Source organism: Oreochromis niloticus, linkage group LG5, assembly GCF_001858045.2.
Source record: "Oreochromis niloticus isolate F11D_XX linkage group LG5, O_niloticus_UMD_NMBU, whole genome shotgun sequence".
NCBI lineage: Eukaryota > Metazoa > Chordata > Actinopteri > Cichliformes > Cichlidae > Oreochromis > Oreochromis niloticus.
The window spans coordinates 11,266,385-11,293,207 of NC_031970.2; the positions used below are offsets into that span (position 1 = coordinate 11,266,385).

The following is a 26,823-nucleotide window of genomic DNA, read 5'->3' on the forward strand; positions in this document are numbered from 1 at the left end:
TCAAAGAATCTTTTTTTTATTCTGCCTGTACTCTCCACCCCTCTTCTTCTATTGCTCAGGTTGAAGCAGAATTTGCCCGTCTTACATCTGTTGACCTGAAAGGGTTCCTTTTTGCTGTGCTTGACCATTATGGAGAGGTTCGTGGAGCTGTAGAAAATCAAGAGCGGCATAGGAGGGCTAACTAGGCTCATAAGATGCTTCGGTGATGATGTAAGTGTTCAACTGCGAAATCTAATCCTTTGTTTAAGTTTTAGGTTATCCAGTTCAACTGATGAACTCATTGAAAGAAAGCTGATAAGTAAAGTCTGTCATCATATTTCACAACTGGACATTTAGTGTGGTAACTTTTACAGAATCTATGTATATTGGTGGTAGGTTGGATATCATATTCTACTTGAATGTCCTGATAAGCCTGATTCAAAATCTCCAATGATAATCATATATTGATGGAATTATGTATCAAAAAGCTGTGAATTTGGAGCTGTCTACATGCTTCATAAACACTGTTTAAAAAATGTTTTGGTTTTGTTTTTGACTTCTTTGACCAGAGCCCTACACAAAGGAAGAGGACAGAGGACCTCACCTTCCTTTTCTAAAGGAAGATCCCTCACACACTTTCAAGACTGTGAAGGTTAGCATTGTTTCTTTTAGTAAATTTAATAATGACAGCACCACAGTGGATTTTAAATGAAACATATGGCATCTATGAAACAATAGATGCCACATGATAACATGTGTACTTTTTCCTCACCAGATGTATTATTACAAGATCTTTGACACTGGATTTGGTCTGGGTTTCAGAGTAACTAACTGGCAAGCTAGCATTGATATTATTAGTGTCTTGTGTTTATTCATGTCTTCACCAGGGTCTTTGACATTTCGCTGCTGTACTGTTCACTTCAGCTTTACGTTTGATTTCTCACATTGTATATTGTAATGGCAGAGATATTAGGATATTTAAGGGGCTGCAGTGGCTGCTACAGCTGTGGGGGGCAATACTTTGGTGAAATGTCCTGGACCCTGGAAAAGAGACTGTGTAGACTGGGTAAGCAATTAAAGGTTACTGGCCGAGAGTCATTGGGCAGCTGGGTAAAGGTGGATGTTGATATTCAGTGCCAATTATGCAACCTGCTCAGCCATGTCTATATGCTCTTTTTTCATGCTGTTAATATAGGGGGAAAAATAAACTTTAATCAATAAACTGATTAAAGAAGCATTGTCTATGGAGCCATAATCTGATCCTGTAGTGTAGCTGCAGTTTGCACATTTCATGTATTCTCAGCCAGATTTGGTTTAGAGCACAGCCAATATTTAGCATAAGTAGATTTAAATTCACACACTGGTGATGGCAAGCTACATTGTAGCCACAGCCGCCCTGGGGCGCACTGACAGAGGCGAGGCTGCCGGACACTGGCACCACCAGGCCCTCTGACCACCACCAGTAGGCAACAGGTGAAGTGTCTTGCCCAAGGACACAACGACTGAAACTGTCGGAGCCGGGGCTCAAACCGGCAACCTTCCGATTATAAGACGAACTGTCAACTCTTGAGTCACGATTCAGTCATCCACCCATGTGTGTGAATGACTGAATGTGTAAAGCGCTTTGGAGTCCTTAGGGGACTAGTAAAGCGCTATACAAATACAGGCCATTTACCATTTAAATTGAAAATTTTGTTTGAATTCTGCAATTGAAGACATGCTCAGTTATTTATGAACATGGTCTTTGTTTAAAGCAAGAAATGGATTTGTAACATGGGGGTGCATATCTCATTCTGAAAAAACTTTAACAACTAATAAGTGTTACCCAAAGCCAATCACCATCATCCAAAGCATCAGTATGGCTCTTCTTTGGAAAGACATGAATTGTTAAGCACAAGGGATATTGTGTAATTGTAATTGTGTAATTTTTTTTTTTTTTTTTTGTCTTTGAACCCTTTTATAGCCGACAGGTATTGAAGACACGTTTTCTAAGAGGATGAAAGTTGGCATTGCGATGGTGAAAGAAGAAGACATCATCGATGTGTTGGTTGTCCTTGAGGCGGCAGTAATCCTGTCTAATCTGAGGGATGTCTCAAGTGCCATTTCCATGCTGATGGGCCTTCTTTTTGCCCTCAACATAGACTATCCAAAGGAACTTAAGGACATCTTTGAAGTCATTCAGAACATCCTAATGAACATTGGTGGAAGGCAGTGCATCTCACTAGTGCATGGTCTAAGAAACAGACTCTTGCAGAAAGCCATGCAGAACTGTAATTGTATGCTCACAGCATACAATTGCCTTAGTGTTAAGGACAGTTTTTATTTTACTGTTTGTTTTTTTTATTCTTGCAAGTTCTCATTCTCACTTTTGTATGTCACTAAATGACTACACTTTACATTCCAGATTAGACAATTACTCATTTGTTCATGGTTTAAGAAACTTATGTGAACAACAATATGATGGTGGACTCTGCAGATGCTTATCTCATGCAAGTCAGTAGTTTTTCCTTTGTTTTGCAATTGAGCAGACTCAAACTGATGTTTCTGAAATATCCATCTTATCAAATGTTTCAGAAGCATGCACTCATTTTCAGAGATATTGGTTCTGTGGAATTTGTTGCAATTGTAAACGAAGACAAATACAAGAGTTTGATGTCTTAGTTGTTATAAACTGATCTTTACTGTCACTTATCAAAGGTTTTGTACTATTTTAATATTTCACGTTTTATGCTAACAGGTGTGACTGAGCACAATGAAGTTTAAAAATTTTGCAAATGTAAAGAATAACTTTTCTAAAATAGCAAGTGTCCCGTTGATACATTACATTAATGCAGACTTTATGTTGTTACTTCACAAGAATCACTACTGCTCCTAGAGTATTGGTCAGAATTTAATCTTCACCCAAACTGGGCTCAAGACCAAGTTCAAATTTATTGTTTCACAGGGAGCAGCCTTTGAGTTTTGATGGATTGTGAGCCTGATGAGCTACGTCACTGATTTTTCTGTTTCTCAGATGACTAAGATGGCACAATAAATGGTGAATGTTGGGCGCTCATGAGTAATTGTCTTGTCATGTTCTTAAAACAAACTTTCTGTATGAAATGATCAGATAGACTTTAATGGAATCTGTGGGATTTTTTTTTTTTTTCTGTAAACAACAGAAAATTTATTTAAAGGAATGTAGATATTTAAACCTGAGATCTAAGATAAACCTAACAGGTAGTTTTGCTGAAATGGATGTTAGAAAGCTAAAAAAACAAAACAAAACTTAAGATGTTTAATACACAGTTTTCTTTACATCCAGTCAATCAACTCTGATAATTAAAATGAAACTGATTTACAAGTTCACTCAGCTACCTTAAGGAGCTCAGTTAATTAATAAACTTAAATCAACTTAGCTAACAGATTATGTTAGTTAAGCTAAAATAGATTCCTAAGTTAAAAGAACTACTAAAGTATTTGAATTAACTAAAAAACCCAAGTCAACTGAACTAGGACAAGAGTTTAAACAATAGATTATTTTAATTTAGCTGAAAGGGTTTTCCCAAGTAAAGATGACAATTAAAGGAGTTGAACTGACTAACAAATCTCAGTCAACTAAACTAAGACGAAAGTTTAGACAACATGTGATTTTTCATTAAGATAACAATTGGTTGTGTTATAAGAACAAACTCTATTTCTTGACTTAACTTAAAATTTTAAGGCAGCCCTGTACCTGATATTTTTAAGTTGAAACAACAAGTTATATTTTACAGTGCAGTTCTGGGTTACAGGGTGCTGGAGCCTATGCTTGCTGTCATGGGATGAGAGGCAGTGTACACCTAGACTGATTAAAACCCAAATCGACTGATCAGAGTTTCCAAAAAAATCTAAACTTAAAATAACTGCAACTGGTACAACTCTAACTGTAATACATGACTGCTTACAGTTTGAGTCAGTTTGGTCTTTAACACTATGGCCAATATCGATTGGAAGCGATATCCCTCACAGCATAGGAGTGCAGGAAAAAGACTTCTCAAACTTGCAAGAAAGTGAAGGACAGCAGTGTGAGTATCAAGAGTTCAGGGTTTAGCCTTTTAAAACTCAATGATTGAATTCTTGGCAGCGGATGCATTAAAATGATAATTCTTATTTATGAAGCCCTTTAAAAAATTAAAATACTCACCATGTACCGCTTCCTATTAATTGACTTTTTTCTTTCTCATTTTCTTTCTTTTGCTTCTCTGCTTTTTTCTTTACTTCCCATTGAACTTGACACACTAATAGGTTATGAATAATTCTGTTTCAGTTTAGACGGCAATTAGCCACAATGCCAGGGGCCATTCTTCTTCCTTTCTAGTGGAGTGGTGATTTAAGACCCAGCTGAGTAAGGGGGCTGCAGCCGTCCGACAACCACATCATTTTCTTCTTTCAATCCAAGAGTGAAACACAAAACAGTTAACTGAGCAAATCCCCTCTCATTGATAAAGTCTTTCTCTTAAGTAAATGTGGAATGTGGGGGAGGGCTCTACACAGATTTATCCGATCGCTTATCAAAAAGAAAATAAAAGGGTCACAGGCTTAGTTTAAATATATATGTTAAAAGAACTAAAACGAAAAGAAAAAAAAAAGCATCACCAGTTCCTGGGGGCAAAAGAAAAAATCTTAATACTGGAGTAAGGTTGTCAAATGGTGTCCCTCTCTGGTGTTCCACTGAAGAATTTTACAATTGCTAATTAGCCACAGGACCACATGGAGAACAGCATGTCTTTGCTCTGGAATTGATACATCAGAGGCAAGCAAAGCAGCTGTTGTAAGAGGGACTTAAATACAATAATTACAGCACAGGCTGAGCAATAGGCTACAGGCACAAAACCTCCTCTAGTGATTGAATAAAATATCACGGCAACTAAACAGTGGCAGTAGGGATTGAAACAAAGAAGCAACAACATAAAAAGGTAAATGGAAGAAAGCAAATATTCATGTGAATTAAATTAATATGTTTGATAAAAATAAATATAAAAAATCAAAGACATAAACAAAATAGGTGCTTTATCGAAAATTTGTAAGACTTCTGAACAGTTGCTTTTATAGTAGAAAGATGTCTTCCTATCAACTTGAATTGTTAGTTGGATCAATTTTATGATCCTTGCTAACACACCCTCAGGAACCAAATTTCTTTTAACTTCATATCTGGAGGAAGCAATAAACGTCTGATGGCAGAAATTCAAGATAAAGATCATTAATGAAATTTAATCAATTCCTCCATAGCCCAAGGACCTATCCCTCCACAAGAATACAGGGAACATGTTTAACTATTCTTGATGTCATTAAGATAGTCACAACAGCACGAAAAAAGTAGTCAACAAAGTGACAGAAAAAAATAAATACATCCTTAAACAAGAAAAAATAATACTGCATCAACCTAAAAAATCCCCTCTTTGTAAAATATCTTTGGTGTTCATTGAGTGAGGGTAAATTATTCACTTGCCGCCTCTACTCCCATTGTTTTCTCTCTGAGCCAACATCCATCTGATTAGTGTGTCATTTAAAAAAAAAAAAATCCCACAAAACCCTGACACGCAGCAGAGTGTGCTAACAGATATTCTCAAAATTATACCAAGTGCAAAACAACTGATCACACATGTTAGAAACAAAAATCTGATTATGTAAATATTCATTGTTATCCAGCATGCTACACGTTTTCCTTCAAATTAGGGCAATTGAAGGAAAGATCAGAGATGATGGGCATGTGCAGATATTTTTTGCACACAAATTAAGGTTTGTTTAGGAAATAAACATTGAAATAGAAAGATTGTCTCACTGTATTATCAAAGAAATGAAATGGATACTTTTTTTTTAAGAAAGACAGTAAAATTATATCTAAATCCTAGAAATTTGAGCTAAATGGAGCTGCAAACAATAGTTACTTTGCATTATTTTAAACACTTGTTTAATATTTTTGTTTGTTTTTGTTTTTGGGGTAAAAACAATTTCCTCTGACATACAGAAACACAGTATCTCTGTATCATTTTTTTAAACATCCCCCTATGGCACCGCATATTGAAGCTTCACAGTCTTTTGAGTGATCAAGAGGCTTCTCCCTTGCCTGCAGGCGAGCAGCACAACCAGTTTTTCAGTCTTTTCTCTCTGTCTGACCTGCAGACTTTGAACAGTCCCTCGCCATGCAATACATGTCCCACCTGAGCATCCTATTTTAACGAAAAAGACATTGACTTTTGGTGCTTTTAAAATAAAGATGGAGTGCAGTTATGATACTCACACATAACCGTAAGAAAAACATTCCCTGAAGCCAGGACAACTTTCTCCCTCGTTGCCCGGTCGTAGATGCCCACATGGCATTCATAAGGCCCGTTGTCTGAGATCCTGACCTCTGGGAGTCTGCAAAGTAAAGGGTTACACTGTGAGTTGATACTCATGTTTCAATTTTTGTACTAACATCTGACAACAGAACAATTAGATTAGCAAGTACATACACTGGAACTATTTGTGTTCACAGATGCTACTTTCAGCTGCTCCCTCATTCACTGGGGGTCACTACAGCAGGTAGCGCCACATGTTTAATTTGGGAGATTTTTACACCTTCCTGACACAATCCCCAAGGGATCTGTGTCTCCTCTCAGAATTAAACCAAGGCACTCTTGCTTGTTAAGTAAATGTGCAAACCACGGTGCTTTCACATAAAAATTGAATGTGTCAGTCAGTGTCAATAGAATAGCCTTGTAAAGGTTCAGTCATGATGCACGTGTATAATTTTTATCAAAATTAATCCGGAGTCCAGAGATGACTGCGGCCCAGCCCTTGAGCAATGAAGCCCAGAGTGTCAGTGCTCCACCCAACGTAAACCATGAAAACCAATGTTTGGCCTTCAGGGAGTGTTACTGTTATGGAATATATTATTGTAGTAGCAACCAGGAAAATGGTAGAGAATATTGTTGAAAATGAAGACATTATTTACATAGTGAATGACTTACTTAAATTGAAACTTTGATATTTTCTAAACTGGTGAGCACAAGGTCAAATTTAGAAAACAGATTTGTTACAGTCACAAAACTTTACAGGTGTTTAGCCGAGGGCATTTGAGGGTGTCGTGATCCCATCACATAATGGTCCCTTGTAGTTAACTAGATTTAACTATCTATGACAGTACACACACACACACACACACACACACACACGCAAACAAATCTAAAAGTTGAACAGCGAGCCCCTTTTGCAGCCCCATAATTGACCACGGGTCCATCTGTATCAGTTTTTTGTTCATCCATCATTTTTTAATAAATTAATCGGACATTGATGATGTCTGTTAGAGTAAAAAAGCCCACAAAACAAAATTTATCAGTGTCTCACATAGACTGAATAAATACTTAGTTCAGATTACAGATCAGTTGAGTGACTGTCAGAATTCAGAAGTCAAAAATTTTAGTCAAAAAGTATCACTCTATTGCTATCATCTGCATCCTTCAAATGAAAATCCACTGGCTGAAATACTGAAGTCTTTGGTACATTTGACAACCCTGTTGCCGGTTTATGACACTTTTTTCTATGAAAGATAAGTGGAGAGTGTTCTTATTTAAAAAAAGAGAAGAAAACCCTAAAAGTATATGTCAGAAAACAGCTTTCACTATACTTGTTTTTTATCTGTAATTCTGCAGAGACACAACAGGCTGCAATTATCCAGTCAGCAATAGCAAATGACCATTTTTGAAAGAGAACGAGAGCACAATCTGTATTCTGTACTCAGCTAATATGTCAACAGTGATAATCAAAGTGAGACACCACTAGTCACATTTAGCTCCTGTGATTTATTCCCACAAAACAGGGACAATTGTCCTTGCTGCCCGGGTGTTTCAGACGGGGACCTCTGTTAGAACAGCAGCAGGGTGCTCTTAGCAGCCAGGCTTTAATGAGTTCAGCTGTGTGTTTGTGTGTGTATGCATATAGGTGCGTGTCTGGAGGAGGGGAGCTCTCCCTATTGGAGAGCAGTCAAATCAGTGTGCCAGCCACAAATATACAATACACACACACACACACACACATATATATGTATATATGTGTGTGTGTATATATGTATTTGTGTGTGTGTTTGTTTTATTTAACTTTTATTCATACAGGTAGTCCCATTGAGACTCAATGTCTCATCTACAAGAGAGGCCTGTTTCAGACATGTTTACTGAGACTTCTATCCCACTACTGTATGATTTGTCACATCTTTGATCCATGAATAATTAACAAATAGGAAATAAAATGCCACATTTGAAGGTTGTACCTGCTGATTAGACAAGTGCTCTACATGTGTTTTGTTTCTCTGGTTCTTCAAGTGTTTAGTAAAACCTAATGAAAAATGGCTAGATACTATGAGTAGGCACACTGAGGTTTTCTCCCATAGCACTTGAGGAATAAGTATATAATAGGCAACACTTTTTTTTTAACACTACTGAGTAAAAGTGATGAGAATAGCACAGTGACTCTCCCTCTGTGGTGGTGTTGGGTAATTGGTTTTATTATGGTAAATGCTGATGCAGTCCATTGCTTTGTTTTTGCAAACAAAGCCATAGTTCACTTATCCACAGTCCTGACTACTGCTTATATGGATTCAAACCAAGACAGAGACGGAACTCACCAAGTCCAAAAGGAAGGAACATAACGATAAGATGATTCCAGATGTGGAAGAATTTATGGAAGAAAGAAACCTCAAATCAAACCATTTCTGAGTGACTACCTGCTTGAAGTCTCTTACAGTTTGACAGCTAGACACATCTGTCAGAACTGGACTTGGGAAAGAGGAAAGGTTGTACTCCTAACACTGAGACTTCGTTTAAATATTAAGACTGGTGGAATTAAATTTTCAGCACCCTCTCTAATCCTCGATTCCATGCATTTGAGAAGTGTTAGTCCACTGAGATTTTTCCCCCCACGAAATTATACATGTGACTCCAACACTATTAAAAATGTTTTATTGCTGTTTCTTATTTGCTATTAAAAGGTCAGCTAATGTTTGAAGTTTTTATTAGGTATAAATCTCAATTTAAATGAACAAAGTCATTTTAGTATTGACTTATTTTCTTTCATATTACTGCTGTGATTACACCAATACATCACAAGAACCATCAACACAGTTAAATGCGTGTTTACACCTTGCTGACCAGCATTATTAGGAGCGTTTAAACAAACTGCTAAGCAAACGTGGCTATTTTGAGTTGTTCTACAATTAAACCACAGTAGCACAAAATTTATCAGCTAGGTTTATAACAAATAAAATGTAGCACCCTCACATTTATTTATTTATATTTGTCTTTTTATTTATTTATTTATTTCATTTGTTGTGAAAATTTGGGTCTCAGTCAGTTGTGAAAAAGGTGTTTGGGCAATGACACAAACCATAGCAGATGGTTAAATCAAAGTCTTTCTCAGCCCTTAGAACTAAAATGAATATCAGCAAACCAAATATATAGGTAATTAAATTAAAAAGAAAAAAAAACAATTTCTGAAAACTACAAATGTTAAAACACGCACACACAAAACAGCAGGTACACAGTGGAGGTCGATATCAATGGGCCCCCATGGAGGAGCGGCAAAAACAGCACACCGCAAAGAAAGATCGATTGTCCCCTAGGAGTTGGATCTGAAAGCTTTTTCCTGTAATGCAGGCCTTCCTCTAGAACTTCTTCTGCCTACAAATGCAAGAAAATGCAACTGCCAAGATGGAGAGTGAAAAAGAGAAGACTTGACAGAGTGGTGTCTGATAGCTCATCCAGTCAATCTCTGCATCAAATTAACTAGCACATTGTCAGATACTCTTTCTGGCCTGAAGCATTATGGGTGAATGGGTAAAGACTGGCAGTTGTAAGATGGTGAAAAGCAGAGATAAACTGCCCAGAGGACGGGATGCAAAGTGAGGTGTGTAGTCATCTGTTTCCTTAATGAATGAGCATGAAACAAAATAATCAGGATAATGCTGTGATTCGGTGAGTGTGACACACTCACTACTCTGTGGTTACATTATAGTAAGTGCTGATGTAGCTCATCTTTCTGTCCTTATCCAACACTATAGTCCTGCTGTTTGCTACCCTAAGTAGGATTTATGGATTGAAATCCACACAAACCCAAAAAGCAGAGCACAGTGACAAAAAGGTAGAAAGAATGGAGGTATTGCTGAAAGAAGGGTAAACGCCCAAATTGAAACCAAACACACAGAAACACACAAAGAACACACACACACAGACTTTCTGTTGATTAAAATAACTCTAAAGCCCCATTCAGTGTGCATTAATTTGTGAAGCCATTACTCATTCTTCATCACAAATGCAAAGCTTCTCTTCACACCCTGCAATTATTTCTTACAATAGTGTACTGTAATACATATCTTTGAAAATAGGAGTCGTGACATCTTTACAAAGACATGTGCCACCATTAAAATCTTTTACACAAACAATTTAGGGAAAGGTTTCATTTTATTTATTCTTATCTCTTTTTTTTCAATAAATAAGTCACGACAAAAGTATGAATCTGCTTTAACTGCTTTCTGCTTTTATAAAAGAGAGATTGTATGAATGACTCAATTATTATGTGACCTGTAGCAGTTTATTCTATATTTTTTCAGTTCGAATACATTTTCAATCCATTCAAATAACATATATTTTTTTCATGTTTTGGTAATACTCAAATGTCAAGTGGTGCAACTGTTGATTTAAATGAACAGATTCAAAAGGTGATTTTTTTTATTAACTATAATTCAACATAAAATAGCCTGGCACGATTTACTTTTTAATTGCTACAATAATCCATTCATCCACTTTCTTCTGCTTATCTGATTCAGTGTTGCCCAATCCAGCTGTCACCAAGTGAAAGGCGGGTTACATCCTGGATAGGATCATCAGTTGTAGTGTTTAAATAATCTAAATCGTAAATAAAATGATTGTACACCAATTGTTCTTAAATTTCAAGCTGACACAGCCAAGACTACAAGACTTTTATTATTAAGTATAAAAAGTGATAGTAGCAAAAAAGATATTTAATCATGCAAACAAAATGGGGTTTGTATGGCTGGCTGAATGTATGAATGAAAACTACACACTCTGGGGTAATCTGCTGGCACCCCAGAAAAGTATGGGAACAGCACTCTATGTGAAAAGAGAATTTTAGTTTAGTTATACTTTAACTTGTTCTCTTAATAGGTTTCCATTAATATCAAATACATTAATATAAAATACAGGCTTAGCATTTTTGGATGAACATTATACTAAAACTCCTACTCTTCTTAAACACATTGCTTCTATCCCACAGAGACAAGGTAACAGATGTCTATTTTCTATAACTTGGCAATATCAGCCTCAAAATAAGATTTTAGTTTTTTTTATCTGCACTACTACGGCACAATTTACATAAACCTCAAGTGGAAGAGAAGATCTGACTTTGCAACTGCAGTCAAATTTTATTGTGTAAAAATTAAGGAACACATATGAAACCTGCATCCAGTTTGGTTAGGTTTTCCAAAACAGCCAGTGGTCAAGTGTAAGGAAAAAATGGTCAAATAAAGGCTTTGCAGTGGCAGATAAATGCATTGTATCTCAAATCACTGTGCACCATTGGTAATTTTAAAAAAGTGCTGTGACTACAAACAATAATCATAAAAATTGTACTGTTCTCAGTATAAAAAGCTACATTATTACATGTGGCCTATACAGTATGTGTTAAACTAATAACTGATGTCGAATCAAAGGATCTTTTATGACAAGCAGCAAACTCCTGCTTTTGATTGGACCCTGAATAGATATCAAATTTCCAGGGTCACTAGCTATGTGCAAAATCTGTTGTTTCCCTTAGAAGGACTAATCTATGTATTGACACTTGAAGATGGAGAATGTCACAGCTGCTGTCATTCTTTGAAAGATTACACTAAAAGCTGTCGAAGCCAAACAAGACTGGGAAATCTTAGATGAACCAATATCAGTGTGACTTCCGATGCTGTTGAATAATTGCAAGATGTAGGAAGGATTATTTTTTATTATTGCTACACTATAATAGTACAATAATCACATATAGCTTTTAGATTATACAAACGCTCTGAAGTTTCCTGCACAATGTTCCATGTTTATAAAGGCTACAGAATATTGAGGCAATCATTTCTGGTCATAAAGCTCCATTCGTCAGAGTGGTAAGGCTTTGTACAGAAGATTTACAATTCTAAAGTGGAAATGGGTGAATACAGTGAGTAAAAATTCAGCTTTTTGCATTTATGAGAAGCACTGAGCTTCTGTGAGACACCATGAAAGCAGGAGTGTGACCAGGGAGTCTTTCTTGACTGGAAAAATGGTGTGATTGTGGCAGAATCCCACATGTCTTTCTGGATGACTAACACAGGCTTAGCATTCTTGTACAGGTTCAGGTAGCAACCAACTGATCAGTGTGCTGTAGAAGACTTTCTCTCACTTCTGTGTGTATATATATGGATGTGTCCACGTGTGGTGGGTCATTTCTTTTGTTGGTGTGTACAAACATGTTTTCATGTTAGTGTGAATATAAGTGTGTTGGCCATTCCATTTTGATGACGCCTACACTCCCAAAGGGATAGTAGGATTGTCTAAATAAATCATTTTCAGCTGGGTAGCCACACCACACAGGAGAAAAGAGAATAGAAAGAAAAAGGAGAGAAAATACATCGAGGTAATGTACATGAGCCAAATCAAAAAAACAGCAGGATAAAGACGAGATGAAAAGGAATGATGAAAGTGGGATCATTACAAAAAGGATGCAAAGTGTGAAGCATTCTGGGTTTGAATGAAGTTGCAAGGGCAATGAATGGCCAGCGTTTCCTTTTGTGCTGCTAAGCATTTAGATAATGATATCTACAGCAGAAGACCCAAAGCAGAGGGAGAGAGAAATGCAGAGATATGCAGACAGCTGCCAGCCGTATTGTTAAGGCCTGGGGTAAAAGAAGGCAGTCCCTGGGATGCCTTAAACGTGTAATCAAGCCAACCAAAGCCACAAGACTCCTCCTACTCTGATGTTCTCAATTTCTTGGCAACTTAGTAAAACTTGTTAATGCATACATAGCAGTACCATGTCTCCTGTGGGTCACACGTGCTTCAAATATAGGTGAAGCACATGCTCAACTCCATGTGCTGCATCGCTCCAAGTGTAAGAGATTGGGTTTGCTACCTGAGATATAAAACCACTACATAATAGGCCAGCCTGACCAGATGTTAGATAAATCTTTAACACTAAAGACTTTATCCTGTGCAGAGTTGATGATTAGAGTTTGCCACTGCCTCCTGTCCTCATGTAATAAAACCCCTTTGCTCGGTCACTGAGTCTGGCCTTCTGGCCTCATCTGACCACCAGCAGATGGCTGGGAATGAAGTTGGGTTGCACCGAACAGGAAATTGTGCATTTCATCACAGTGTCAGGAGGTTGTTTGATTATACAGTGAGTTTAATATTTTACAATTCACCACTGCAGCAAAACAAATCTATTATGAAAAACAAGAAAACTGAATTCATTTTTAGGCTTACCGGACAGTTGACTGGTATACAAGGTCTTCGCGCCTGCGGTAGTCCTCCATGTGAGAGTAATTTGTATTAAACATAGCATCATAGGTGAAGATTTTCTGCTTGATAGTACCTCCATCTGTGACCTGTGAAGCAAAAGGAGAGAGCATTACTAAGGTGAATTCTCCAGTGATGAATGGGACAGGAGCAACCTTTTTACCCCTAGAGCTTCTCTTATGAATAAACTGTTGTCACATGGCCTGAGAGTGCAGAAAGTAATCCTGCCTGCAATTACCTCATTGATTCATGATAAGTTTATTCATTATAAGGTCTAATGGCAAAGGGATTAAAAATCTGCTGACACGATAACCTCGAAGAGACAGTCTCTCGGCTGCATTTGTGGCCATGGATAAACCTTAATGAAGACTGACGTAGTACAGTGTTCTGCATGTGACAAGTAGTCCGCTTTCTGCAGAGGTAATGGCATGTGACAAGATAAAGGTAACAGAAGAGGATATTCAAACACTGGTCTTGTTTCATTTTTTTTCTGGGTAGATGATCGAGCAGTTCTTTCCTTTCCAGTATTCACAGGAGTGTTAAACTCACTTAGCATTTGAATGACTGTGATTTTTCCTCTCTTCAGAAGCCACAGACAGTCATAAAGAAAACGAGGTGACAGGATTTTAATGGAGCCCCTAATGCTGCTTTGAAGAAGGACATTGTTGGTGAGCCATGGATACTTCTTCTGTTTGCCAGAGAAGATTTGTTCGGATCCAAACGAATCATTTCAGTTCAATAAACAATGTCAAAGGATTTCATGATTAGTCCATATTAAAATACACATGGTCTCGTGTAAAGAAAAGGCTAAATTGCACTTATATCTGCAAACAATTGTTCCCTGTGAATGTAGGGTAACTCCTATGACCCCTTGCCTCTAGAGAAAGCTTGCTGCCTTAGGCTTATTTTGCTAACAGGTTCTGCAGAGGGAGTTGACAATGCTGAAACAACGAAAAGCGCAGGAGTGTGAAAATAAATTACCCCAGTTTACCTGTAACAAACAACTTCTTCTTGGTTACAGGCCCACCGGTTTGGCAGGAGCTGGGATTTTTTTTAACAGATTTTTTCAATATTAAAGGTCAACATGCTTGCTTGTAAAAAGCTTTTATCTACTTTCTAACTTAAGATTTTTGAGAGGAAGTTTTCCTGATGTTGTGAACAAAATCAAAGCATTGTGCCCATCTGTTTTATTTTAATATCACTTCACATGTTAGCACAAAGCAACTTTATTTGGACCATAGAAGAGGAGAGGGAGATTAAGAGCAGCCTCTAAAAGCAAAAGCACATCTGGAAACCAGTCAGACTTGTCCCACCACTGTAGCTACAATAATGCTTATTTTACAAAGATCGGTTTAAGGAGGAAAACTGGTATTTTTTGTTTAACATACTTGTGCAACACCACACATGAAATAGATTTTTCAGACTTTAAAAGCATACCTCCATTAACTTTATTTCCATATTGTACAATGGTATCTCATATGGGTGCCATACACATATTAGAGAGACAGCACATTCCAATGGAATAAAAATAAAATGCCACTGAGACAAAGTAATATACGTTACAGGTTAATGCAGAGTGAAGCACACATTCATAACAATGAATTATGCAGCAAAACTGTCACTGAAATTTGAATGGTTCATTTCCAGTTACTTGCCTGTATCTCTCAATTTCACACAGCAATAGTGCCTGGGTGAGCGATTAAATACGTGAGACTAGATCAAATATAATTCTACAAAAAGAGTTTTGTTATTTGTATTAGCATGTCTCTGTCAGTCAAAAAATAATTTGAACAACTAATGTTAGACAGCAAGTGCAATCATTTTTGTTGGTTCTTAATATTTCCTTGATTGCTTGTTTTGAATTGTAGGTCTATGCCTTGTAGAAAATGCAACTAGCTGTTCAAACCTGAGTTTTGGCAGTATTAGTCATTAAATATAACATACAAGACAGCCTTAACCTCGGACAATCAACTGAGCCAAAAAAAATAAATTAATTAGGCATATACTGCAAAAGAATGGACAAAATTGCAGGAGTTTTGCAACTAAAAACAATATTTAGTCTGGTCTTCTTAAAGCACAATAACAAAATAAAATAACATTTAAAATAAAATCACTTTAAAAAGTGATAATATTCTGCTCAGCTTAATCTTTAGCCATACATGGAAATGAAAGTGAGCAGGTGTGATTTGTAGCTCAAACTAAAACACTGGAAAAGAAAGAGTCCTTCATTTCTAAAAGAATGAAGAATGGTTTTGGTAAGAGCTGCACCAAGTTCCTGTATGTGCTCGTAGGGCTGGTTTGACTGAATCTAATGACCTTAGCTTGAGATGACACTTTAGGTAATAAGTACCCAGTTTGAGCCCGGTAGCTTTGAGGATATATCATTTTATTTGTAATCCTTGTAGAATGTGAGAGGCAATAACCGTATCTAGTGGAGCTAAAGAAGAAAAGCATTCCACCTACAGAAATGCAAACATCATTACCACAATCCAGAAAAAATACATCAAAGTGTTTAATTGCCAAGTCTCCTGGAAATGCACTGGAAAAACACCACAGCAAACCACAAGCAATAAAAAGGATAAACAAACTTGTGGATTATCTCCAAAAAGGGGTTGTATATTTTCAGATCTTTAGGGTTTCATTAGTTCATGTCAGATGCATAGGCATGCCTAAAGCTGTGCGAGACATTCAAATCTAACCAAGTATTTTCTACTTTGGCATAGGAAAGAAAGAAGATAGAAGACCGTAATCATTTACACAGATTTTCATTTGCAACTTTAGGAAATTAACAAATCCTACAAATGAAGGCTTACTTTCCCTTTACTTTCACAGTGCTGCTGAATTTAAAGTTCGAAGACTGAATAAACTCATGCAAATATGATTAGCTGTTCTTGAAGTACTGAGCTGAGTTGGGGATATTTCCTTGCTGCCTTCTTTCACAGTCTATGTAATCCAGCAAGCATTACTACTGCTTAGTCCTCCTCCTGAAAAATCTGGTGGATAATGCAGGTGTTAGATTTCTGGTTGTCTAGAAGCCCTAAGGACCAGAGAGAAGATTTCTGCCTAAGACAGGTCTTTTCAGTGGCACCCTCTCTTTATCTATCTCTCCTTAATGATTTCACCTCTTAATTAAGACTAACCTGTTAACCCCTGTGTAATAAATCTGATACAATCTACACATCAGTGAATGTCTTGCTATCCCCCCAAGAGGACCAAGACTCACTATGGAAGGGACAGAACAGTGAGAAGGGAGAGAGAGTGGGAGGGGGAAAAGAGATCCAAACTGTGCCAAAATGGCTCTACAACAGGGAGGGCAAGAGGGAGATGAATACTCTTTGATTGCAGAAAAGCACCGTTGGGGAAGCAAAGCTTTGCTACAACTGCTTTGTTGAATCCAGGCCATGCAATGCACATGAGGCACAGAAGCACCAAACCTTTCTAACACTCTGCCATCTGGAGATATGAAAGGCGAGAATGGGTGGTAGAAAGTTTGCTACTTCTCTCTTGTCTACATTGTGTCATATAGTGGCAAAAGAAGAGTAGGATGGCAGAGAGGTAACAACGAGGTGAGTTTGAAAGTGCTTAAACCAGAGTCCTGTGCTTCTCTTGAGATGTTGCAATCCTAAAATCTCTCCAGACAGAGGTTGCCCTGTATCCTTCCTGGCCAGTCAGCTGAAATGCCTCTCTAATGATGTCTGCTATTATTGGGGTCAGATTAGGACTGGGTCTCAGGGGTTAACCAAAGCCCTCCTCCCCTCCGCCTGTCTAGGGTGGGCCTATTTATAGGCTGCAGCTGCATCAGCAGCCACTGGAGGAAATTCAGCTAACACACTGCGGGCCAACTGTGAGAGATTCAACCTGAATCCTGCTTTATCATTTCAGGCAACAGTCTGAGAATCACTACTGAAAGTCTTTTTACACCATTCTTGAAACAGAAAAAAATGTAACTGTGCATAGTTTCCAAAGGATTTCTAGTCTCTACTTACAAAGATATGGAAGACCTATGAAATTAAAATTATACTAAGCATGTTCTTCATATGGTGTATAATAATTAGATGGTAATGGCTTTCAAAAATTTTTATTCATATCTTATTAGCATTTTTTGTGATCTGAATGCAAAGTCTAACACGTTCATAAGATGGTCAACAGCATGGCTTTCAAATAATATCTTAATAAGATTTATTCCCATTCAGATTTATTTCCATTCAGTCCCTCATCTAAAGACTAACAAAAGAGACGATCAGTTCATTGTCATGAACTGGCTTGGCACTTTCCTTCATTTCCATGCTAATTTGCCTAATATTATTATGTCACAAAGTGTCATTTTGAAACAGGCTGGAAAAACTGGGAGACACTGTCTTGTAAAATTGCTATTTCTGTACCGAAACAATAATGCAAAATACAAAACGTATGTCCCAGAATGTCAAGTTACTTGAGTTACTTAAATAAGTTTAAATAATAAGTTTCCTCTACAATGCTGTGGAGGAAACAATTATTTGATCTCCTATAAACTTGTAAGTTTGCTAACAAGGAAACGGACAGTCTATAATTTTTATAGTACTCTCATTTTATTGGATAGAGACAGAATATCAACCAAAAATCCAGAAAAAATGACATCAAAGTTTTAAATTTGCATGTCATTAAGTAAAATAAGTATGTATAATTAAGTGGAATATGACTTAGTACTTGGTTGGGAAACTCTCGGCAAGCACAGCTCTAAGACATTTGTTGTAGTTGGTCATCAGGTTTGCACACATCTCAGAAGGGATTTTGGTCCACTCCTCTTTACAGAAACTCTTTAAATCCTTTAGTTTTCTTGGTTGCTGCTTGGCAACTCAAACCTTCAGCTCCATCCACAGATTTTCTAAAGTACCGAGGTCTGGAGACTGTCTAGGCCACTCCATGATCTTACTGTTCTTCTTTTTTTACCCACTGTTTTGTTGCCTTAGCAGAATGTTTTGGGCCATTTTCATGCTGGAAGAACCATGACCCATCTGCAGTGTTCTTCCTAAGGGAAGGAGGTTCTTATCCAAGGTTTTACAATACATGGCCCTTTCCATTGGCTCCACAATGTGGTGAAGTTATCCAGTATCCTCTGCAGTAAAACAGGCCCAAAGCATAATGTTTTTTCCACCTCTGTGCTTGACTGTTGGGATGGTGTTCTTTGGGTCATTCTCAAAGCATTTTTTCCTCCAAACATGGCATGTTAAGTTGATGCCAAAGAGTTTGATTTTGAGCTAAAGCACTTTCCCCAAGCTTCTCTAAATCATTTAGATCTTCTGTGGCACATGTGCCTCCTTGAGCAAGGGGACCATGCGGTACTGCATGATTTTAGTCCATTAGGTCGCAGTGTGTTACCAATGGCGCTCTATGTGACTGAAGATCATTAACAAGCTCCTCTCATGTAGTTTTGGGCTGGTCCACCAGCTTTATCATGATAACCTCACTCAATGAGGCAAGATCTTGCACTGAACTCACAAATGAGGGTGACCGATAGTCGTGTTTTATGTCTTCCATTTTCAAATAATGGCAGCAACAGTTTCTTGACAATGGTCTTGAGGCTCATTCCAGCCTTTTGTAATTCTACAGTAATTTCCATGATGTATTTTGACATCTCTTTGGTCATGTCCATGGTGGTAGAGAGGCTGGAATGGAGTAAATGATGTGCTTTATGCACATAATAAGTTGAAGTCAGGAGTATCTGTAATTGATAGATTGTTATCTGCGTGCCACAGAGACACACACCCAATCTGTGGGATGCCTCATTCAGTTTTCAGGTAACTAGTGTCAACAGCGCATTTGGCTATGGGTGAGCTAGTACGTCCTATCTTAATGGCGTGCCCTAGTTTCTTCATAAAAAGAACAAAGGACCATAAACATTTTTTACACAATGTGAACAGATTTTTGGTTGCCTGACAGAGTCTGTCCCACACCTGGTGGGTTATGTCGGGGTTCAGTCCTACTCCTCATAGACTTGTTTATTGCTCCACATCATCAGATTGTAAGCCAGCCTGTGTAGTGCCACAGATCGAGTGCCTCCCTGATGGTGTATCACTGTAGTATTATCTGTCCTGACCAAGACATGACAATTTTTCAGGATTAGCAAGAAATGTCTCAAAGTCAGAAAACCTGCCATGAAAACAAAGTAATTCATATGTGCTCAACAGCGCCTCTGGGGCCAAGTGCCATTATACAGATGTGTAACAGCACCCTGGTGTTTTTTGCCACTTCCTCTCTGCTGGAAGCACGTATTAGAAAACTGTTCAAATATGTGAACAGCCCCACTGTCTACGAAGGGTCCATGGTTTCTTTGACACACTGAAAACCCCTGGGGGGAGTGCCAGCCCGAACACGAGGGTATTCCTTGGCTACACCCTGAATAGCGTACCTGATAAATTTTCTGTGCTCTACTTAAATTCTTATGTGAAAATAAGCATCCTCATATCCCACTGATTTGAACCAGTCACCCTGTCAAATAGATCAGAACAGCACATTTCATGTCTGCATTTTGAATTTGTATATTATGAGGTGAAAATTAAAAGAATCATTCTACCCTTTTGCAGAGTGAGGAAATATTTGCAATGGAAGCCTCTTAATTTCTTAACTTCCTCCTCTGGTCAAATTCTATTGCCCCTCAGCTTAAGGAAGAAGAAATTTCACTCTAGTGAAACTGGACGGGTTTGTTCCAGACTGTAGTCTGCAGCCACTCACAACAGTTGCCAACACCCATGGATGGAGTGTACATGCGTGCCATTCCTGTACTCTGGCGGCCAAGGAGCCTGGGGGATTAAAGTACAAAACTGGACAGCTATGCCCTCTTTTAATATGGTAATAGTATCCTAATATGGAAATCCCATGAGCTAATATTACCTTATTATTATGAGATAACGGCCTTTAAAGTGGTAGCAAAGTTAAAAAAAAAATCAAATGCACAGATATTACCATGTTTTATTATTTTTACCAATTTAACTATACTATTACTAATTGATTTTGTCTCATAATCTTACATTTGTTTCCACAATATTAACTCCAGCCACTGGCTTGTTATTACGAAATTACAGAAATTTCAATGCAATATTACTCGGCTATAAAAAACTGTTGATTACTTGACTCTCGCTTGGATATTACTTTAGTAATTAAAAGGTATTAATTTGCTGTTTTGATAGTATTGCCTTCTTGATTCCACCTTATTATCCCACTAGTACGACATTATCAATGAGCGGTAATAGAAAGTATTATGTGTATAACAACAGGGACAATGCAGGCGCATTTCAAAGTGTTAATCTGCAAAACCTAAGTACTGTATAATGTTGATCTTCATTCAGTGAGCAGATTCGGTATGCAGTATTGGTGGCCCTGCCTCTTAACCTGTGAGTTTACAGCTCTGCATGCTGTGCTTCCCTACTGGGTGCTGAGTGACAGAGGACTTGGTTAACGGGATTTCATGCTTCAAATGACAGGCTTCTCTCCTCCCTCTGTCTGTCACTACACTCTGTGGGGAAGCACAGTTAATTCAAGCTGGTAGCTTGCAACGCTGCAAACATATACAGTACCTTTGATGCGCAAAAGGGTTGATAATACTGTGCCACACTAAATTTTAAAAAACCTGAGTTTGTAGGAAAGGTTCATCTAACAATTCCTTTAACAGTAAGACTGCTTCAAAGCATATAAAAGTAATTCAAAATGCTTTAGCTCATCAAATACAATTTGGGAATATTTATTTGAGAGACACTTGCCAGCAGCCATGGAAATACAGTGATAGTTCCTTTTGCTACTTCCATATTACCTCTAGAAATATAATGGAAACTTGTGACGCTATCAGGTCTTCAAGCAGAGTTTGCACTGAAATAAATCATCATACTTAGGCAGTTGTCAGTATAACGATTTAAAAAAAAAATCTACTCATGTGAGTGTTTTACGGTCAGTGGCTTTGCTTACAAATCTGAAATGTGAGCCTTTAATATAAGAAATTTTCAATCAATGGTTATATGCACATACAAAGTATAGGAGCACAGCACAGTTGTAGTAAAATCATTTTCCAGCATGTTATCAGTATCACATGTTCCAGCTCTACTGTCAGGCATTTTGATTCCAGCATTACAGCTTACAAACAGGTTGTGATTGGCTGCTGCTGGAACTGCCAGATTACATACAAGGATAAGAGCTGGGCTTCATGAAAACTATGCCACCAACAGGAACAGACCAGCTGGATTCAGCTACACCCAGAGGTAGCAGGGTGAGGGTCAGGCACAGCGACGGTATAAATTCAGGCAGTTGAGTGTTATGCAAGCGTGTTATCTAAAGCCATCTGAGACAAGGCCATCCAGAGATGGTTATTACGGCTGTCATTCTGAGGGAGAAAGGCTGTCTGTGGGCTGACAGTGAGGAGGTGATGAGATCAAAGCAGGTCAGACTTGTTGGTGACTGCTGATCTACAGTATATTGGTTATTGTAAAGCCACTGTATAAAGCAGTGCAACATGTCCTGGGCATCATTACAGTACAGTTTTTGAACTTCTTCTCCAGACATTAATTATATCTAAAGAAGACATCCATGTTCATTAAAATTACATATATTGATTTTTTCCATGAAAATATAGTCACTTCATGCCTTAAATAGCTTAGATGCACTCTACATATTTGCATCCTTTAGTACCGTATGTGCAGATCGAAGAATATGCAAATATATACACAAGCTCTCTTAATACATAATTTTGACAAGTTATTGGTACACTGCATTTCTAAGGGGGAAATAGTCATCCTAAGCATTGACTGCTTATTTTGCTAATGAGCTATCTTATAAGCTAGCATATAAAAAAAAAAACACACACACACCATATGGATATGTTAACAACATTCCAAGTTTTCACTGGAGGGGTCTTTCAAAAAGTGGAAAGACTTTTTGTGAATCAAACTGAAGTGGTGCTAGAATTTTAAAAAATGCATGCCATTTCATCTCTCTCAGCAATTACAACTGAGGTGCCCTTAAGCAAAGCACTTCTAACCAAATTGCTCAGTGGAGAGGATTAGCTAACAATAGAAAAATGCGGTTGATCCGGGCAGCACTCAAATGCAGACCATTTCAAGAGTATCATGGGTGCCAACGATAGAGCAGATGAATAAAAAAATAAATAAATAAAAAACCTTTAATAATTGTTGAAGTTTTTTTTCTTCAAAGAATTAAAAATTTGTGGAGTGGATGCCCTCCTAATGATCTCAATATACTGTATTCACATGAACATGACAAATGTGGCCTTGAACATTAAGATCAAAATCTGTGAAGTTCATCAAATGAACATTTGTGCAAATTCAGACAAAAAAAAAGTGAGGCATGGACTTCTGCATGTTTCCCCTACACCTGCTTATGTTCTCTTCAGGTTTCCTTTCACAGTCCAAAAACATGCATATTAATTGATAATTCTAAATTGGCTGCAGGTGTGAATGTACTGTGAATGGTTGTCTGTGTGTGTTAGCGACCTGTCCACAGTGTACCTCACGTCTCACCCTAGGACAGATGTAACAGGCTTTAAGCCCTTCCCCACACCTCCATCTACCAAAACCCTGAATTGGACAAGTAGTTAAGAGGATGGACGGATAATATAATACAATGCAGTTTATGATTTATTCACTTTCTTCCCCAGTTAAAACAAACTGTTTCTCATCATAATGGTTTATATATTGCTTTGTGGTCATAATTGACTGTCAACTAAATACACCTACATCATATGAGACGGTTTCAAAATTCCTAGAATCTAATTACATGTGATATTTTTCTGTAACTTAAAATTCTATGTTATTCTGACAATTCATTACATGCCACATTTTTTACTACACTCCCAGAGCCTCCGCTTTTTCCAGCCTGAATCACTGTTAAGCCTGTCTGACCTCCAGGCTAGTGCAGCCTTGTGTCACCCTGAGCCACTTAATTGTCCCTGTAACTGCATGTGCGTGTCGCTTGATATGCAAATGACATAATTCCAACAAATTGGGATGACTGTGCTTAACACTGATAGTGTATTGTGTCAAAGTCCATCTAATTTATAATTTCCTGTAATACGTGTGTGCAGGGCAGAAGTGAAATAAGTAAAAGTGTCCTCTGTGTTACTTACTTTGAAAGTTAACTGTCAACACACTTCTGTGTGTCAGTAAGTTATCAGTTAACAAGTTGGTTACAAAAAAAACTGCTGTGCTATGTATGATGTGTGTGATCTGTAATCCAGCTGCATGCAACTTGGTCTTGCAACCGACTTGTTAAAGAAAATTCTAGATGTTTTTTTTCCCTTCATGATTCAACTAATGATGCAGTTTTATCCACCAAACCCATGTCCAACAACATTTTTGCCATTTTCTACTTTATATCACAGATGGGTTTTGACTCAAAAGGGCACACAAGTTGGAAAACAGATGGTCTTAAAAGACATCAAGGCCACTGTGGACATAACGAGTCTGCATATGTTTGCAACTTCACAGTTCTCTTCCTCTCCTTTTTCTTCTTCCCTATCCTCCAGATTACTGGAGCCACCATCTGCATCTGCCAGTTGATGGATATATGGGGAATGTTATTGAATGCATAAATCACAAAGCAGGTCGTGAGCATAGAACAGAATGCTGAATTTGGCAGAATGCTAAAATAGACAAAGGTTTTTGTTTTCTTCATAAATTTTATGAGTGAGTTTATTATGATAAAGCATCTTCTGCCTTCAAACTGCAAGAAAATTTATCACCAGCATTGTTCTCTGACAGAAATTGGTTGAAAGCAGAAATTCATATTGGGATTACGATGTGGGCACATTTAAAAGGTTAAGGCAAGATCCTACTGAATGATAGATTTCATCTACAGAAATTGCTCTCTCTTCAACAATTAAATAAATAAAAGCTAAACACAGAACACAGCTATGTCCATAAGTTTTTGGACAGAAACAGACTGTTTTGTAATTTTCCCATGTAAACCACTACAGGGGATTTAAAACAAGTCAAGATGTAACTGAAATTCTTAATTTCAGCTTTTATTTAAATGGTTTGTACTGTATTCGTGCCAAAGTACTGTTTCGGACTTACAGATGCTTTTACAGTTTTGCTCATGTTTTCATATCCTGGCATAATTTCTTATGAAGTTTTCGGAAAATATGACAAAATCATTACATGTGATCATGCAGAAACTCTTTCTTTTATTAAATTTTACTTATTGACAGTGAGGTGATGTAATTTATCAGATAATTGTGTGCCCCCTTCATAAAAGAGAATGACAACTGAAAAACCAACTGGCCCTGATCAAAAGTTTGCATATAAATAAATAGTTGGGTTTATAATATACATACAAATATCCTGGTTTAATTGGCTGATCCCACACCTGTTATGTATTTGATGGTTAACTAGTGCCTGTTTATAGTCATCCCGTTTTGTAGTTTTTATTGCAACCTCTGGACATTTCACCAAGAGCTGCATTGACTTTGTTGGTTTTACTTGGGAATAGAATGGTATGTATGTGTGAGTTTGGTGATGGAGTTCTTATTATGTATGAATTATGAACTTTAATATGAATTGTTTGCCCATTTTTAATATTTTCTTTCTTTGGACAACAGATGGAAATTAGCCTTGAGCTATAATCTGGTGTGTTTACATTCATGTAATTTCTTTTTTTTACATGTATGTTCATTGACATGCACTGTCCTAAATAAAATTAAAAAAAAAAAAAATATTGAGCCATAGAGAAGAAGAGCTGTCAAAAAAAATCTGCAAGAAAAAAGACCCATCCAAAACCATCCAAATATTTGAAAATGCCAGTTAGTGCTCTATGTGTGATTAAAAAATGGAGAATTAGTGCTTCTGTTGATACCAAGCGATGGTCAGGTAGACCAACAAAAAAGTCAGCCTCAGCAGTCAGGAAAATTGGTCAGGATATAAAGAAAAATTGTTGTGCTACTTCAGCTGAAATACAGGTTTAACAGCAAGAAAGTGGCATGACAGATTCAAGATCCACAATAAGGAGGCACTTGCACAAAATAGAAAAAAGCCATTACTGAACCAGGGCCACAAAATAGTATGTCATTTGGTCAAAAGTAAGTCAAAAGTAAGTCATTTGAAGTGATGAGACCAAAAGTGAAATTTATGGTCAAAACCATAAATGCTAGATTTGGAGAGGAGTCCACAGTCTATGGGGAACAGTGCACAACTTGTACTTTGAAACATGGAGGTGGATTTTTAATGTTTTGGGGGTACATGAGCTATAAAAGCACAGGGATATTCACAAAAATTGATGACAATTTGCACTCATCAGTCTGAAAACTGCGCACAGGAAGCACTTGGACCTTCCAACGTGACAATGATTCAAAACACAAGGCCAAATCAACCATTCACCGGACAGAGGAGGAGGAGAAAAAAAGTGAGGGTTCTGGAGTGGGCACGACAATCTTCTGACCTCAATATCATTGTGCTTCTCAGGGGAAATATCAAATGTGCACTTCATGCAAGACTACCGGAGAATTTCAAAGATCCAATGGCTTTATTTTGTCTTATTCAAGAAGAATGGACAACTCTACCCTCTAGAAAAATAAAGGTACTCATCACTGATGCCAAAGGGAGAAACCATTAGAATTAAGAACAAAGGGTATGTAAAATTTTGAATGGGCACAATCTCATTATTTTTGTTATTGCTATGCTTTGTTCAATGATTGCACAATTCTGTGATGCCTTATTGCTTAATTAGAATCCATTGAAAATAAAATAAATGTGTTTTGCCTGATAACTCATATTGTCTTTTTGTCACCTCTAAAGATGTTTGCTTTATTCTGGGAGCTTATTTGAGTTTTTCAACTTAATAATGGCATCCTTTACTTTTATCTGTATCTCTTTGAATTTCATATTGAGAATTCCAGCAAAAATATGGCACATGGAAGTTCAAAACCTAGAATCTCTTCCAAATAATTTAGCTGCTTATCGCCATGTAACGACAGGCCTTACCTGACAAAGAAACTTGTTCAGTCAGTTGTCCAATTGCTTTTGAGAATCTATAAAAGCCATGATATCTATACAAATGACTATAATTCCTAATATTTTTTTAAAAACCACTGAATTAAAGCTGAAAATCTGCACTTCAATCACATCTTGATTGTTTGATTTAAGTATGCAAAGGCAGTAGGCCTAGCTAGGTAAGGAAGGTTGTAATTGTTAAACGTGGATACATGTGAATACCCAGAATTTTGAGCTGGATTGAAACATCTGTCTGTATAATGCAAAACATCAGGCTCATTTCATGCTTAAATACAAAATTCTAATCCTTAATGTGGCATGGGCTCTTT

The 26,823-nt window shown here is 37.4% G+C and overlaps 1 protein-coding gene across 2 annotated transcripts in view; it reads right to left on the bottom strand.

Moving 5' to 3' along the window:
* The window catches only part of igsf21a (immunoglobin superfamily, member 21a), a 171,332-nt gene that overhangs the window by 56,489 nt on the left and 88,020 nt on the right, over nt 1–26,823 (bottom strand). For both annotated transcript variants that reach the window (XM_005469642.4, XM_003447725.5), the window contains 2 exons: nt 13,494–13,615; nt 6,242–6,360 (listed from right to left, as the gene is read on the bottom strand). In XM_005469642.4, coding sequence (XP_005469699.1) covers nt 6,242–6,360; nt 13,494–13,615 — 241 coding nt within the window. The remainder of the gene's footprint in view (nt 1–6,241; nt 6,361–13,493; nt 13,616–26,823) is intronic.